Source organism: Tupaia chinensis, unplaced genomic scaffold (assembly GCF_000334495.1).
Source record: "Tupaia chinensis unplaced genomic scaffold, TupChi_1.0 Scaffold000316_1, whole genome shotgun sequence".
In the NCBI taxonomy this organism is placed as follows: domain Eukaryota; kingdom Metazoa; phylum Chordata; class Mammalia; order Scandentia; family Tupaiidae; genus Tupaia; species Tupaia belangeri.
This window is the reverse complement of record NW_006159809.1, coordinates 5,111,095-5,125,583: the sequence shown is the minus strand read 5'-3', so window position 1 is coordinate 5,125,583 and position 14,489 is coordinate 5,111,095. Positions and strand designations below refer to the sequence as shown.

At 54.6% G+C, this 14,489-nt stretch overlaps 1 protein-coding gene across 2 annotated transcripts in view; it reads right to left on the bottom strand.

The window, feature by feature from the left end:
* The window catches only part of SFXN5 (sideroflexin 5), a 133,500-nt gene that overhangs the window by 39,758 nt on the left and 79,253 nt on the right, over window positions 1-14,489 (bottom strand). For both annotated transcript variants that reach the window (XM_006151259.3, XM_006151260.3), the window contains exon 10: window positions 5,940-6,030. In XM_006151259.3, the coding sequence (XP_006151321.1) occupies window positions 5,940-6,030 (91 nt within the window). The remainder of the gene's footprint in view (window positions 1-5,939; window positions 6,031-14,489) is intronic.

Sequence of the window (14,489 nt, the reverse complement as noted above, 5' to 3'; positions counted from 1 at the left end):
GCTGGAAGGGACCAGCAGTTGGCGTAATGGCTATGTCACTGGACTCCCATGTAGTTGACTGCGGTTCAAGTCCCAGACCCGGTGGCTTAAACTCACGCCAGGTACGTGTGCATGCGTGCCCAAGATCACAAGAGGAGAATGGAGGAGAAGGGATTGCGGCGTGACCATCCCCCCTGGGGGGTGATTTCTCACTTTCTGTCTCTGTCTCTCTGTCTGTCTGGCGAGAACACACGCCCTATAGCAAAAAAAACTCTCAAAAAAAGATCCTGCTGGAAACACTTGTCATTCTGTCGGTCTCTCTCACTGAAGAAATAACAAACTTTTACAATTTTTAAAACACACTCAAAGCAATTTTAAAATATGAAAAACATCCAGAATAAATGTCCAAGTAGCTACAAAATCTGATCACCCATGTCATCAGGCTGGGGTTCTGCTGGCAGCACCTGATGGTGAACGTTTTGTGCCAAAGCACTCATTTGATCACCAAATAAACCCACATTGAGCACCAACCATGTACCGGGCACAGAGAGGACTAGGCAGTGATGAATGAGATCCAGTCCCTGCCCTAGGGGACTCAGTCTGATGCAGGAGACAGACTTGGAACAAAATGACAGTCCCCAGATAGTCGCAGGCACACACAAGGAGCTGCAGTCTAACGTCATCTGGATACCAGGGGAGGCTTTCTGGAGGGAAGGGTGTCTGAGCTGAGTCACGAAGGTCTGGCAGCCAAGGGCAGGCAAAGGACAGGCAAAGGTAGTGGGAAGAGTGGGCGTCCAGGCCAGCAGGGTTCTGCACAAAGGCCCGGGCAGCGAGGCCAGGAGCGGAGGCTCATGGGACATATCCCAGTGACAATGGCACCTAGGCAGTGCCAAGAGCAGGACCAGGCCAGGGGAGGGACTCATGGTCTCCAGAGGAGCCGGAGGGCTGTGGATGCCACAGGAGGCACCACCGACCTCGATGGAGGGAGCACAGCTGCCACATGCCCGAGAGCAGGCCAGGGGAGCTGGGAGTTGTGCTTTAGCCTGGCAGACCTGGGGGACTTGGGCAACCCTGCCCGGGCCACCTCCTGGATGAGGGGAGTAGAGGACTAAGCCCCAGGGAAGAGCAGTGGACCAAAGAAGGTCAACAATATAAGGACCCCTGTGACCCAGGGTGGAGGGGGGCATGGGCATGGGCTGGGGAGGCAGGTGTGGCGCACGCGCGTGTGAATGAGCACACTTTCTCCCAACACTGTCAACACCCAGAGCAGGACTTCTGGTAAGCACAGAGTTCTTCATGGCGATGAAAAGCTCATGCGTTGTGACATTTAACACGAGGGACACTGGGAACAGCACAGGAAGAAGTCCTTTACCGCCAAAGGGATGCTGAGGCTGGCATTTCTGGTCCGTGCAGGAAGGTCACTCTCCCGGGGAGGACCTAGTGGCTGGTGCTGAGGCTCAGGCCTCTCCATGGGAGCTCAGAGCTCAGACAGGGTCTTACTAGCATATGACACCACTTGCTCCCTGCTCTGCAGTGGATACAGTCTGGGGGTGATCTCCAGGACTTCCTGACCTCGCCCTACAGACACACACACACACACACACACAGACGCACGCACATACTCACACATACACACACGGAGTCTGGGCTGCCGGCTGCATACATGTGCTTGCCCTGCGGACACCTGGGGTCTCCACCTCTCTAACGCCCTGCTTCACCCATTCCTGACAACGAGGTGGCCCCTCGTGGGACCTGGCCCTCCTTCTTGGTGGCAGTGCCTTCCAGAGCCCCCTCCTCAACGTCTCACATGAAGGTTCTTAGTGAGGCCTGCACCCTCGAACGGACTCTGCTCACGGAGGCCGGGAGCTGGACCCGGGGCGGCGTGTTTCCGATGCCTCCTCTATTGACCTTCAATTACAGTGTTTGCCCAGCTTCCCAAGCCATTAACTTCCACCTCCCCGCCACCACACGTCAATTAATGGAGGGCCTGCTCCGAGCTCGAGCTCCTGAACACAATTAAGTGTGACAGTCCACAAATAAGAAAGAACTGGAGAATTAATTAAGGTCTAAACAAATTAATTACCAGTCCCCAATCGATTCCGATGCCAGCACACATGCTCCTGGGCTCACCGTCTTTCCCAACATCTCCATGTATAAATAGAAACGGAGATTTCCCACATGATTGCTGCTCTAGACCAGGGCACCGCTCGGCTCTGAAACCACCGCGGGAAGAGAAGGAGCTGCAGCGAGCCTCCCAGGCTTGCCACGTAGTCGGCACACATGCGTGCACACGCAGCATTGCACAAGTGAGTGTGCACACACACACACGCACACATGCACTCATGACCCTGGCTGAAAAACCAGGGGTGACCTTGGCGGTGGAATGTTCCAAGAGGGGCAAGTGTCCCCGGCGACCTCTGGACCTCGGCTTCTCAGCTGCAGGGCGTGGGGGTTAACCAAGCAGCCTTGTTCTTTGGTTTGTTTTGAAGTGTATTTATTTATGCCTTCCATGAGTAAGACAGAAAGACAGACGCACAGACACACGTGCACACACACACCACCCCTGGGTCTTAGACACACCTGAGCCCAGCGTACTCAGGGAGGTCTCTAGATGTGAACCTGGAACCTTTTCATGTGGGTCAGCGTCTGAGCGGTGTTCTATTGCTGCTCGCGATCTCCCTCCCATGAAGGCAGGCTTGAAATATCCACGGGCTGGGCCTGGGTGGCCTGGGCTTTGACTCAGTATAACTTTGAGCAAGTCTGACTTGGTCTATTCTGTGAAACGGGGATAGCACACGCTGCCTTCGGGTCCCTTGGGTACAGAATGGGGAGGACTGAGGGGAAGAGAGTCCCTGCTGGGGCACCTGAAGAGGGCCCTGGGAGTACTGGGCTCTGCCACCCCCGGGGAGGCCTGCTGTGTCTGGCAAGGAGGTCACGGCAGGGTGGGGGCTGCAGTGAGGTCTGGTTATATGGGGAGGCAGCTGGCAGAGGGGTGGGTGCAGTGAAGGTAGGTGCGGGCACCAGGCGTCCTGCACCCAGACAGGCTGTATGCGACCTGTCTCAGCCTCTCTCTCCAGCAGCATGTGGAGCCCAGAGAAGTCGCTGTCCACCTCCCAGACTCCAGGCAGGAGCAGGAGCCCCAGGAGGAGCTGGGCAGAGCAGGGGGGAGAAGCAACTGACTCCTGAAGCCTATTTGTTCCCCAGGAAGTGGGGTGGGCATCCAGCCTCTCGCAGGCCTTAGGCCCCTCACCATCCCGAAGATGCTTCTGCTCTATCCCACACACATCCCAACAACCAGGGCTTGATACGATTAGTTCCACCTGCCTCAACCTACTCCCCATGTGCACTCCAGCTCGCTGAGTCCTGGGGACCCCTGCAAGGTAAAGCACATTCTAGGCCAGCTTCTTGGTGGCCCAGACCCATTCTGCCCAGCCTGCCTCAGAAAGCAGGGGTGAACCCCTGGCAGGATAGTGGGGTTTGGAGATGCTCAGCCCTGGCTAGGGTTGCCTGGGAGAAGGCAGAGGGAGGCCGAGTGCAGGGAATGGATGGTGCTCTAAGAACCGGGGGCTCCTGCTCAGAGACGTGCCTGCTCCTCTCGCACACCACTGTGTCAGCACTGACCGGGAAGCCGGCGGGGCCTATCTGCAGGTGTGACTGGGATGGACATCAGGGGTCAGAGACACGTAGGAGAGGAGAGGTGGGCCCTGGGGGTGGAGGGCAGGTAGGCCCACAGCCAGGACTTGAGCAGCCAGACCTGAGGAAGAAGCCAGAAGGGTTGCTTCTCTCAGGATCCTGGTGAGCTGGGACTGTGAGGGCTGCAGCCAGGCTGCAGGCGACCTGTGCAACTGGCTGGGGTCACGAGCTCTCAAGAGCCCAACAGAGGCTGGTCCCATGCCAGGGGGCTCAGGCTCCTTCCCAATGAGATGGGAGGGGAATCAAGCTGGAGTCTGAAGGAGGACAGGTCAGAATGTCTGACTGAAAGTAGGGGCTTCCCTCCTGAAGGAGTCCCAGAGAGGCTGAGACCACCTCAAGGTCACACAGCGAGAAGGCCGTCAGAACAGCACGGGAATGGGCCCCTGGCGAAGTTCTTATCTGCAGCTCGATTCAAGGGTAGATTACATCTGCTCCAGTCCACGATCCAGCCCAGTGCAGCCAAGAGCTGCCCCTTCTCAGGCTGCTTCTGACCCTCAGCCCAAATGTCCAGGAACACCAGTGTTTGCTCAATTAGGCCCCTTCACAAAGTCAGGTCTAAAGAGTTATTCCATTAATGGCCCACAACAGAAATAGCTGGGAGTTCATTAAAAGTGTGGAGTTGCTATAGCAATTATCTGGGGTGGCAGCCAGGTGGTTGGTTCTGAGAGTTCATTAGCCTCCAGGCCATCCAGGAGGTGGGGCTGCCCGGTAATGATCTCCCACCTTCTTGTGGGGGCTTTTCAGGTCCTCAAAGCACTTTGCTATCCATGGACTCTAGTCTTGGCCTCATTGGCTCCTCCCAGAGCGCTGGGCTGTAGGTAGGTAGGCTCTGGGGCCCGCGATGTCCAGACGGGGAAGCTGAGCCCTGGAGGTGAAGAATGGGATCAAGGACATGAACCCGGTCTGACTCCCAGCTCTCCAGACTGAGCCTTGGCACAGGGAGTCACGGGACCCCTGCCTGGTGCTGGGCCTGCCCCCATCTTTGTTCTCTGGAGCCAGATGGGGAACTCTGGTGTTCTGGTTCCAGCACTCACTCGCACTTCTCTTCCAACAACTCACCATCACTGCCTGATGCTGCTACCAATGTTTATTATTATTATTTTTCAAAAAACCTTTCCACTATTTTGCCACTCTTTCTAAACAAAGTATAGGCTTCTAAAGAGCCCAGTGGACATCCACGGGCCCATTCCCGGGACATCGATGGTGAACTCATATGCTAAGTCCCACAAAGCTGCCAGTAAAGCCAGGAGAGACCCCCACCCCGTACAGGTGTGACACACAATCTCCTGAATATGACCAAAGGCCTCCAAAACCTAGAAGGCCACCGTACCCAAGAGCCTAATCCCTGGACTACAAGGGCTTTGAACCTTCTTTTATACCAGGAAGCCCCTCCAACAGTCTGGTGAGGCCTGTGCAACCCTGGAATAATGCTTCTAAATGCATAAGATTACAAAGGAGTTATACCGAGATTTTAACCTTTTTTAAAATTTTTTTTAGAGATTTTCACTATAGGGTGCGTGCGCTCGCCAGACAGACAGACAGAGACAGAGAGACAGAAAGCAAGAAATCACCCCCCAGGGGGGATGGTCACGCCGCAATCCCTTCTCCATTCTCCTCTCGGGATCTTGGGCACGCACGCACACATGCCCGGCGTGAGTTTTAAGCCACTGGGTCCGGGACATGAACTGCGGTCGACTACATGGGAGTCCAGCGACATAGCCATTACGCTAACTGCTGGTTCCCACATTTTAACCTTTTTTGATGCAGTAATAGATAACTAAACTAAAAAACAAGATCTACTGGTCAGTGTATTAAATATCATTGTTTCAAATTAATGTTGAGCATAAGTAACATTTTAAGATCTCTGTAACAACTGTAAGGTGACATGAAAATATCTGATTTCTAATGGTGACAAAGTCACATATACTGTGATTTGCTATCTGCCTTCATAATGGAAGGCAATGTTAAATTTCACACAGAGGTTAGTATAAATACTTCCCCCACCCAAGTTCACAGATCCATTGCATTCTGTCTACTGACCCTCTGGGAGTCTGGGAGCCTAGGGTAAGTATCCCTATGCTAAAAGCAGAATTTCAGGGATGAAGCTGGTCAATGAGGGCCCCTGTCGCTCTCACCCAAGTTCCCCAGCCAAGAGCCCCTGGGAATCAGGAACGGTGCGGAGGGGCAGACCAGCCCCCAGGAGTCCCACAGTCCCTATGTCCAGATACGATGCATGCATGCTCAGCAGCACCCAGTGCAGGTCTTACCTACAGCAGGAAATGGCACGAATCTCTGGACAAGAAGGCGGGTGGCTGGCGTGAACTTGTTGGCTTTCTGAACCAGGACGTTAAGGCCCACCTTGGAGAGAAAAACAGAGAAGGTGCAAGGTGCTGCAATGGCTTATGGGAGGAAGGGGCAGAACAGGAGGGAGAGCAGATTGAGGGGTGTCATTTTTCTCCTGTGATTGTCCCCTGACCCCAATTCTTAGTGTCACGGATTTTGCAAAGTTCCACGGTGGCTATTTATAGTGCTGCCTAGTCATCCCCGTTACTCAGGCTGTGAGAAGAGGGAAAGGGACAAAGCATCGGGCGTGCACACACACATGCACACACGTGCACTCACGCTCACACTCTGGGGAGGGTGGGAGGCTGGGTGGTTGCTGCTAGGATAGATAATCTGCAAATAAGCGAGGTGTGGGAACCCCTCATTCCCACCCATCCTCTATGCACCAGCTTTTGAAGGCCCCATGGTGGGCCCAGGCATGGGCCTTCACAACGTCCCTTTCCCCAACCTCACGTCCCACACTCAACCCCATGGCCCCCGTTCAACGGATGCTACGTGAGTCTTTCAGCCTCAGGGCCTCTGCCAGTGCTGGGCCCTACTCAGTGATGCCACCCTACTCAGTCCAACCTGTTTCTTCAGGCCACCTCTGAGTTCTACCTCCAGCGTCACTATTGGTGGGGCCTTAGGCAGGAAGTGATTTAGCCTTTCTCCGTCTCAGTTTCTTGGTCTATAAAAAGGGATCGTTACATCTGCAGCAGCTCGGAGCTGTTATAGAGCATATGTCAAGTACTGAGCGTGAGCTGGCTAAGCAAGAGGCCTCACTCTCTGGAGCTGCAGGCTAATGATGCCAACCAGCCATGAGAGAGGGCCATGCCTGTTCATCTTTGTGTGTCCAGCCCTTAGGACCCTACATCGTGGAGTATAGTACCTGCTCAATAAGTCAGTTACTGAGAACAGATGCATGAACCAACAAACAAATGACCAGATGGAGCGGTCAGCAGAGGCTGCAAGGAGGGCTTCGTAGAGGAAAGGAAGGTAGGGCCAGGCTAGAAAAAAGGTAAGACACTGTGGCCAGACCAGAAGGCAGTGTGTAGGTGCCTCTGCTGCCCCTGACGGAGGCCAGAGCCAGCTAGCGCCCTGTGGGTCCTTCTGGGAGGCAAGGGCAGCGGGAGCACGGTGAGTAGTCTGCTCGGCGCTGGCACGCCTGGCAGCTCAGCAGACTACCCTGTGCCCCCAGACCTGGCTCTGGCCTCCACCTTCTGGGTTGTTAGAGAAGATGCAGAGCCTTGGGGAGGCCCCAGAACTGCCCGGTAACTGTAGCGATTGAGGCAGGACACAGCACCCCAGGAATAGTCCAGCCCAGGCTGCACCCACAGAGCAGGAAGACAAGAATGCACCAGCCCACCAGCCTCAGGGCAGCCTGGACCCTCCAGTCCAGCCTCCATCTTAAGTGTCCAGCTGATGTGGAGTGCAGTCCTCATCCTCCCTGTCTGCTCCAGGGAGACACCTGGCAGCCTGGACAGGCTTCTGCATACAGTGGGCAGGGATGGGGGCTGCCAGTCCACACAGGGCCCTGCTGCCCCCGCCACGCACCTGGAACTCATCACATCCACGTCTCCCAGCTCTCAGCTGCGAGTGACTCAGAAATGGCCTCCCCTCAACCCCCAAAAGCGCCGAGAGGAAAAGCATGGAGGGAGCCAGAGGACACACAAATGGGGGTTAGTGGTGAAGAGAAGGAGGAGGGACAGGACTTGGGCAGAAGTCAGTGAAGCCACTCAGTGCATGTCCATGTGATTTACCTTTTTAAAAAAAAAAAAAAAGAGAGAGAGAGAGATTTTTGGCATAGAGTGTGTGCACTCACCGGAAAGACAGAGAGAGAGATAAACAGAAAGTGAGAAATCACCTCCCGAGGGGGATGACCACACCTCAACACCTCAATCCCTTCTCCTCCATTCTCCTCTTGGGATTTTGGGCATGCACACACACGCACCCAGTCAGTATGAGTTTTAAGTCACCGGGTCCTAGACTTAAACTGCGACTGATTACACGGGAGCCCAGCAATGTAACCGTAAGGCCATCCACTGGTCCCCGAATTACCTTAATGAAATCCTTGCTGCAAGGCATTCGCATAGGCGTGTTGCCCCTTTCCATGGAAAATAGACTGGTTCAGAGGTTAAGTCATTTTGCCAAGGAGGTGAAGTAGGCAGGTGAAGCAAAGATTTGAACCCAAATTCTGCTAGTTCTGAAGCTTTCTCTTAACCCACTGTGCTGTTCAATTTTCCATTGCCTCCCATCTCAAGAAACCCTGCTATTTAAAACTCACCGTTCATTTTGCAAGAGCCTCCTGAATGAGGCCAGCTTGGGGCTGGGGTCTGGATGTGTGGAAAAGGGAAGACAGGGCCCTCGAACCTCTCCTGCCCCTGGCAGCTAGGAGTCAGAGGGTCTGGGTTCAAAACCCCCTCTGCATAGTCATCTTTGGACAAATGCACAAGGACTGGAAGAGGGGGAGTAGGAGCCATTAGAGGAAGTGAGCAGGGAGGCTCAGACCCTTCCCCAGGGCAGTCTTCAGGGAGAGAGGGGAGTGGGCAGTGCTGCAGGGAAAGGGGGAGTAGAGGCCGCGGCTGTAGTACTGTCTCTTTTTTCCCCAAAGCCTTTCCCTCCTTGGACAACCATTGTTCCTGCTGGCAAGAACTGGCCAGCAGGAAGTCCAGAGTGTGTGAGCCATCCCATCTACCCTACTCGAAGGTAGGAAGGAGGAAGGAAGAGAGAAAACAATGCCTTAGCTCTGGGGTCTCTTCTGGCCTCCTCTTCCCTGAAGTCTACCAGGACCTCCCCCAGGTGGATGGGGTGAGATTTAGTGAGGTGCATGTTTCTGAGAATATCAGCAACATGCCAGAGCCCAGCAAAGTGGGGAGAAGACCTGGGTGTGTGTGGAGCTGTGAGCTCATAGGAGTTGGCGAGGTTACCCCACCCAGGCAAAGTAGTGGAGAAGGCGCTAACATCAGGGAGGCTCGCCCTTGCTCTTCCTCAGCCCCAGCACCTAGGACAGCCTCAGCCCTGGGAGGGACCCAGGGTGCACTGCAGACCGGGGGTTGGGAGCCCCTTCTGTTCTGGTTCCTCGGGGGCCCTTTGGCCTGGAACATTTGGTGGAGCCCATTAAAATTAAAAAGCCAAGTGGCTGAGGCTCTGAATGCCAGCTCGTTTTCCCTGGCATGGTGGGTCCTGTTTAAGGGAACCAGCTGGCATTAATGGCACACAACTCATCACGAACAGCAGCTAGCGATCAGAAAAATCGGAGCTAATAATCGGGTTCGGAAAGATAATGAGAGATGGAACAATCACTGCTGAGGGTCCCCCAGGGTCTGTTTTAACAGCCTCCAAATAAGCTACAAAATAGAAATGAACCAAACAGGGGCTCCATTTTGGCAGAGGGGAAAACAAACAAGGTACAGATTTTGCACACGAATTCCTCGAGTGGCCTGCAGATGGGGGCCCTGAGAGGCGAACCAGCTCAGGACCTGTGAGATGTCAGCTATGGCCTGGAGAAGGTCCGGGACATTCTTTCACTACTGCTCTACAAGCTCGGATGAGTAGGCCAATGAGTCTACTATGGGTAGGTGACAAGAGGCCAGAGGAGAAGAGGGAAGACCTGATAGCCCCCATGAGATGGGAAAAGGGCCGGCCAGCACCCAAAGCTGTGGGTGGAGACAGAGCTCCATGACACGAAATCTTCAGTGCCATGAGCTACACGGCTGGTAGCTGTGTCCTTAAGCACAGGCGTCTGTCCAGGCCAATAGCAGGCTAGTTTCCAGAAGGCCAGCAAGGAGACACTGGATGGGCCTGGGCAATGCCTGCCTCCCTCTCACCCTGGCTGCATACCCACCAGCCCACATGTCCCATTACCCGGGGGTGCCGCTATATCGATGGTTCTAGGTGGTCCAATACACACACCCCAGGTAAAGGCATCTTGCTCCTCCTCGCCCACACCCTCTCCTCCTTGACCATTCGTGGCTCAGCTCTCCTGCCAGAAACCTGGAGTCTTCCTAGGAAGGAGCCTCTCCCAGCCATGTCTAACCACCGCTCAGAGGTACCTGTGCTGCCTCTTAGGCATCTTGACTGCAGTCCTATCCCTCTTTGCCTCCAGTACTCATCACACCTCCCTGGATGACCGACCCCTGCTCACGGGCTCCCTGCCTCCTCCAAGCTACTCTATGGCAGCCAGGGTGGTCTAAAAATGGGTATTGACTTGCTTAAAGATCTTCAGTGGCTTCTCACAGCCCTGAGTGACCACTCAGCCTTGAGGCTCCAGCTGCCTGGCTGTCTCTCCATCTAGGAGCAATTCTCTCTGGTCCCTGCAGGGCCTTTGAGCTCCACCCTGTTCTTGATCTCCCCACTTTTCATGCTTACATGCCAGGCCCCTCCTCACTCGGGGCTCCCCTTATATAGTCTCTCAAAGAACCTGGAACTTTTTCTTCCATGTGCCTATCACAGTCTCCAGGTATGTATTTATTTACCTTCATTTTTTATTTTAATCAAAGTAATGCATGTATCTTGTTAAAAAAAAAAAGCTAAATAGCACAGATGTGTCTTAATTTATGGGCTCTCTACTAAATACTCACCTCTCCCAGTAGACCCCAAACCCTGAGACTCTTTTACTCCTCACTGAACTCCTGGTGCCTGGTGAAAGGAGGAGGTGCTTAATACATATTTCTCAAATAAGCCAAGTGGGTGATTTCTGAGGTAAGTGGGGGCAGGGAGGAAGGAGCTTGAAGGAGATTCGTCCTGTGTGGTGACTGCTGTCCCCTCAGCAAGCAATGAGCACTGCTTTGTGGGAGATTCCGCACCCCACCCGGAGGATTTGTCTCCTCCCCTCTGCCAGGAGGAGGGGGCTTGAGGGGAAGCCCCAAGGGCCATGAGGGCTTCTGAGAAACAGAATGCCTGACTGAGCCCTGAGAGGTGAGCAGGAGGCACCAGGTGTGTGGGTGGGCTTGGTAGAGGTTCAGAACAGGGAATGCCAGGTCGTCTGCAGGGCCCTCGGAAGGTCTGCAGCTGGCTCTGCACACTGAGGTGGCGTCCAATGGGCCTGAAGAACAATGGGGGAAAGGACATGCCTAAAAAGAGGGGTGCCATGAAGTCAGAACCTAGACCCACTCTTGGGTGACGGACAATGATGTATCCAGATAGTCAGGGGTTTATGGGGAAAGTGGTCAGGGTTAGTGTGAGTCAAGATATCAAAAACAACCACAAGAGGGCGCACTGTATTGGGTAACCTGGTGGACCCATGACCCCCTGGGGTTGTCCTCCTGAGTCTGGGCAAGGGGCTCCGGAGCAAAGCAGCAGAAATGACTGGGGTGGAGTCAGGCACAGGCTGAAGCACAGCTGCAGCTGAGTGGCCTGTTTGCTGGCAACAGCGACCAACCCTGACTCCTGAACCATGCCCCACAGAGACCAGCACACTGCCTGCTGGGAGACATCAGACCTCTTCTATGTAGGAGAGGACAGCAACTTGTCCTCCCCAGAATAGATGCAAAGCCACTGTCTGTGTCTGACTCGCCACTGCCAGCATTGCCATCTGCAAGCTTCCAGAACACTTGGGATTCTGCTACAGGGGCCTCGTCATGGGCCCTCCAACCAGAAGCCACTCAGAGAGAACACAGAGACAGTGGTCTGGCCCGGGATTCACAGGTACTGTGGCCCCCTTCCTGCTCCATTGGGCGAGCAGAACAGGAGGGTCTGGGGTACACCCGCCACCACAGAGCTAGGCCCTGTCTTGCAGTAGGTAGGGCAGGCAGTGGGCCAGGGACAGATATATGCTGCTGACTTGATTTGAGCCGGAAGACATACTTGGCCTAGGAACCAAGTATGAAGGTGGGCAGAGTCTAACTCTGTTATACCTGAAGAACCTTCCAAAACATTTTCTCAGGCCCTAGTGTTTTTGGGGTACCTGGCAAGGAACCTGTCTACCAGGGGGCATGGTAACTGCTCTTCCAACCTGGAAGCCAAAAACACTTTCTGACCTTTCCTGTCTCCGGTGCCATGGGGGTACAGGAAGAAAAAGGCTCTTTGTGTTGGCAGAGGAGGGTGTGATGAAGCCTGGGTAAGCTGTCACTTCGCCTCTGTGCCTCAGTCTCCCCCTCTGTAAAACGAGGAACCCGGCCCAACACAGGTGCTCTGGAAGTGCTGGCTATTGTTACTATCATTATGATTATTTGCCAGTCTTCTATCAATGGGCCATGGAGTGCCAGAAAGCAACAGAACCCGAAGGTGTAGGGGCTCTGCCCACGGACCTCCTGGAACCCCTCCTTGCCTGCTAGTGTCTGATGGTAAAGGTTACCAGACAACCACTGCATTCCATACAGAGGATCCCCAGGGCCCAGCACCTCTGACCTAAGCCACCTAAGACCTAGCAGGCATAGGCGTGAAACATCTACTCCACCAAACAGCTCCTGATGGTCATATGGGCTTCAGCTGGGAGCCTTCCTCTCCACCCCCAGCACAGGTCCACCTTCATCCAGAAGCCTGTGTCCAGGAGGGTGGTCCATGTGCTGGGCCCTCCAGCCCCTCATGACTTCTACTCCAACCCACTTCCTGTACCCCAGCAATACCCAGGTCCCCAAGCTCAGTAGGGGTTCCTTTTGTGGCCCTCCTACCTCCTGAGCAAGGTGCTCTTATGCTTCCTGCCCTGGTCCCTACAATCCTCCACCTCACCATGTCACCAACAGTCCCAACATGGCAGCCATGCTCGGTCCTGTGGCGTGCCTCTGCGTGTGCTGTGCCCTCTCTGGAACACCCGGCCTGTCTCTCCTGGTCTCTCTGGTCTGTCTCCTAAGACTCAGTGCTGTGTGACTCAGGGGCCCCTGCTCTGGCCCCACCACACCCTAGAGTCACCTTCATCACAGCCCTGACTAACCACAGAGTGTTCTCAGTTTCCCTTCTCGGCATCTGCACAAGGCCTGGACCAAGTCAGACCCCTGAAGGGAGTCCGGGGGTCTTGGCTCCTCTAGCTCCCAGCAACCAGGGTCCAGTGAGGGCTGACCACAGAAGTACTCAGCCCAAACTCCTGAACTAAAAAACAGTGAGGATTGAGAGGCTTCCTTTGTTAAAAGACAGCAAACTGTTAGATTTCAAAAATAACCTAAGACGGAATTTCTTTTTTATTCTCAAGCAAGAAGCCAGACATTGCCAAATCTATTTAGAAGGTTCACCAAAAGGCTGCTCACCCCGCCCCGTGGCCCGGCAACCAATGTGAGACTTCACTGGGGGGCATACAAACTGGGGCTCCCTGATTCTGGCCAAGGCCAGGCTTTCCTGAGAAGGGGAGAGGGCTCTCAGGGTCCACAGAGGAGGCTGGCCTCCCTGGGCCTGGCCTCCACTCCAGCTTGCTTCAGCCCCTTGGACCTGCTCTGGGCCTGTCAGCCCCCCCATCCACGCCGCCTGCTTGTAGGGACTCATTTTAATTAATGCCAGAGCTGGGCCAACCACTGGGGCCGTGACACTTGTTTGCAGGTCATCTCCTTCTAACAGGCTCGCCCTGGGAGGGGATTTGTCACTAATTGAAGCAGAGATCAGTTAATGAGGCTGCGGGGCCTGGGGTTCCAGAGAACAAGAGAAAGGAAAATAAAATAAAGCCTCTTTCTTCGGAGGTTTTGTGATTTACACACACAAAAGAAAAGCAAGCAAGCTGCAGATTTTCCAAGTCAGAAACTCCGCTCCATCTGCCGGAGTTAGACCCTCACTGTGTGAAGACATCAGGCGGAGGGGCGCCGCCACTGCTAAGACTCGTGGATGGAAGAGGCGAGGGGCCTCCCGAGGCCAGCAATCAATCAGCGACCTAATTAATAAGTATTTATGGAGCAGTGCTCTGTGCTCCCTCTGTGGGGGAGAAGACACAGCGCCCGTCCCTGGATAACTTGTCATCCAGCAGGGGGACAAGGCTCGGGCTGGAGAACAATGAGAGGACAGGGACACGGGGTGTGGCTGAGTGAGAGTGTGTGGGAAGGACAGAAGTTTTTAGGATGTGGGGTGGGGGCAGAGGAGTATGGGCTGGAGTGGAGTGAAGAAGGGAGGAGGAGTGTGACCCTTAGTCCCCACTAGGTGAGACTTCAGCTCTGGGAACCCTAGAGAGCCCCAAGTTTCCAATAACCCTCTAGGCCTGGGCTTCAGAAACCCCACCCCACAAATACGGGCTAGGTTTGGCCCTGGGAAGTGGCTAGAATGCAATGACTGATGGCCCCTGGGGTGGGACTGTGAGGACTACGAACACAGTCCATAGCTCTCAAAAAGAGTTGGGTTGCAGGGAACCAGCAGTTAGCGTAAAGGCTATGTCGCTGGACTCCACGTAGTCGACCGTGGTTCGTGTCCTGGACCCGGTGGCTTAAAACTCACGCCAGGCGCGTGTGCGTGTGTGCCCAAGATCCTGAGAGGAGAATGGAGGAGAAGGGATTGCGACATGACCATCCCCCCTGGGGGGTGATTTCTCGCTTTCTGTCTCTATGTCTCTCTCTGTCTGTCTGGCGAGCGCACGCGCCCTGTAG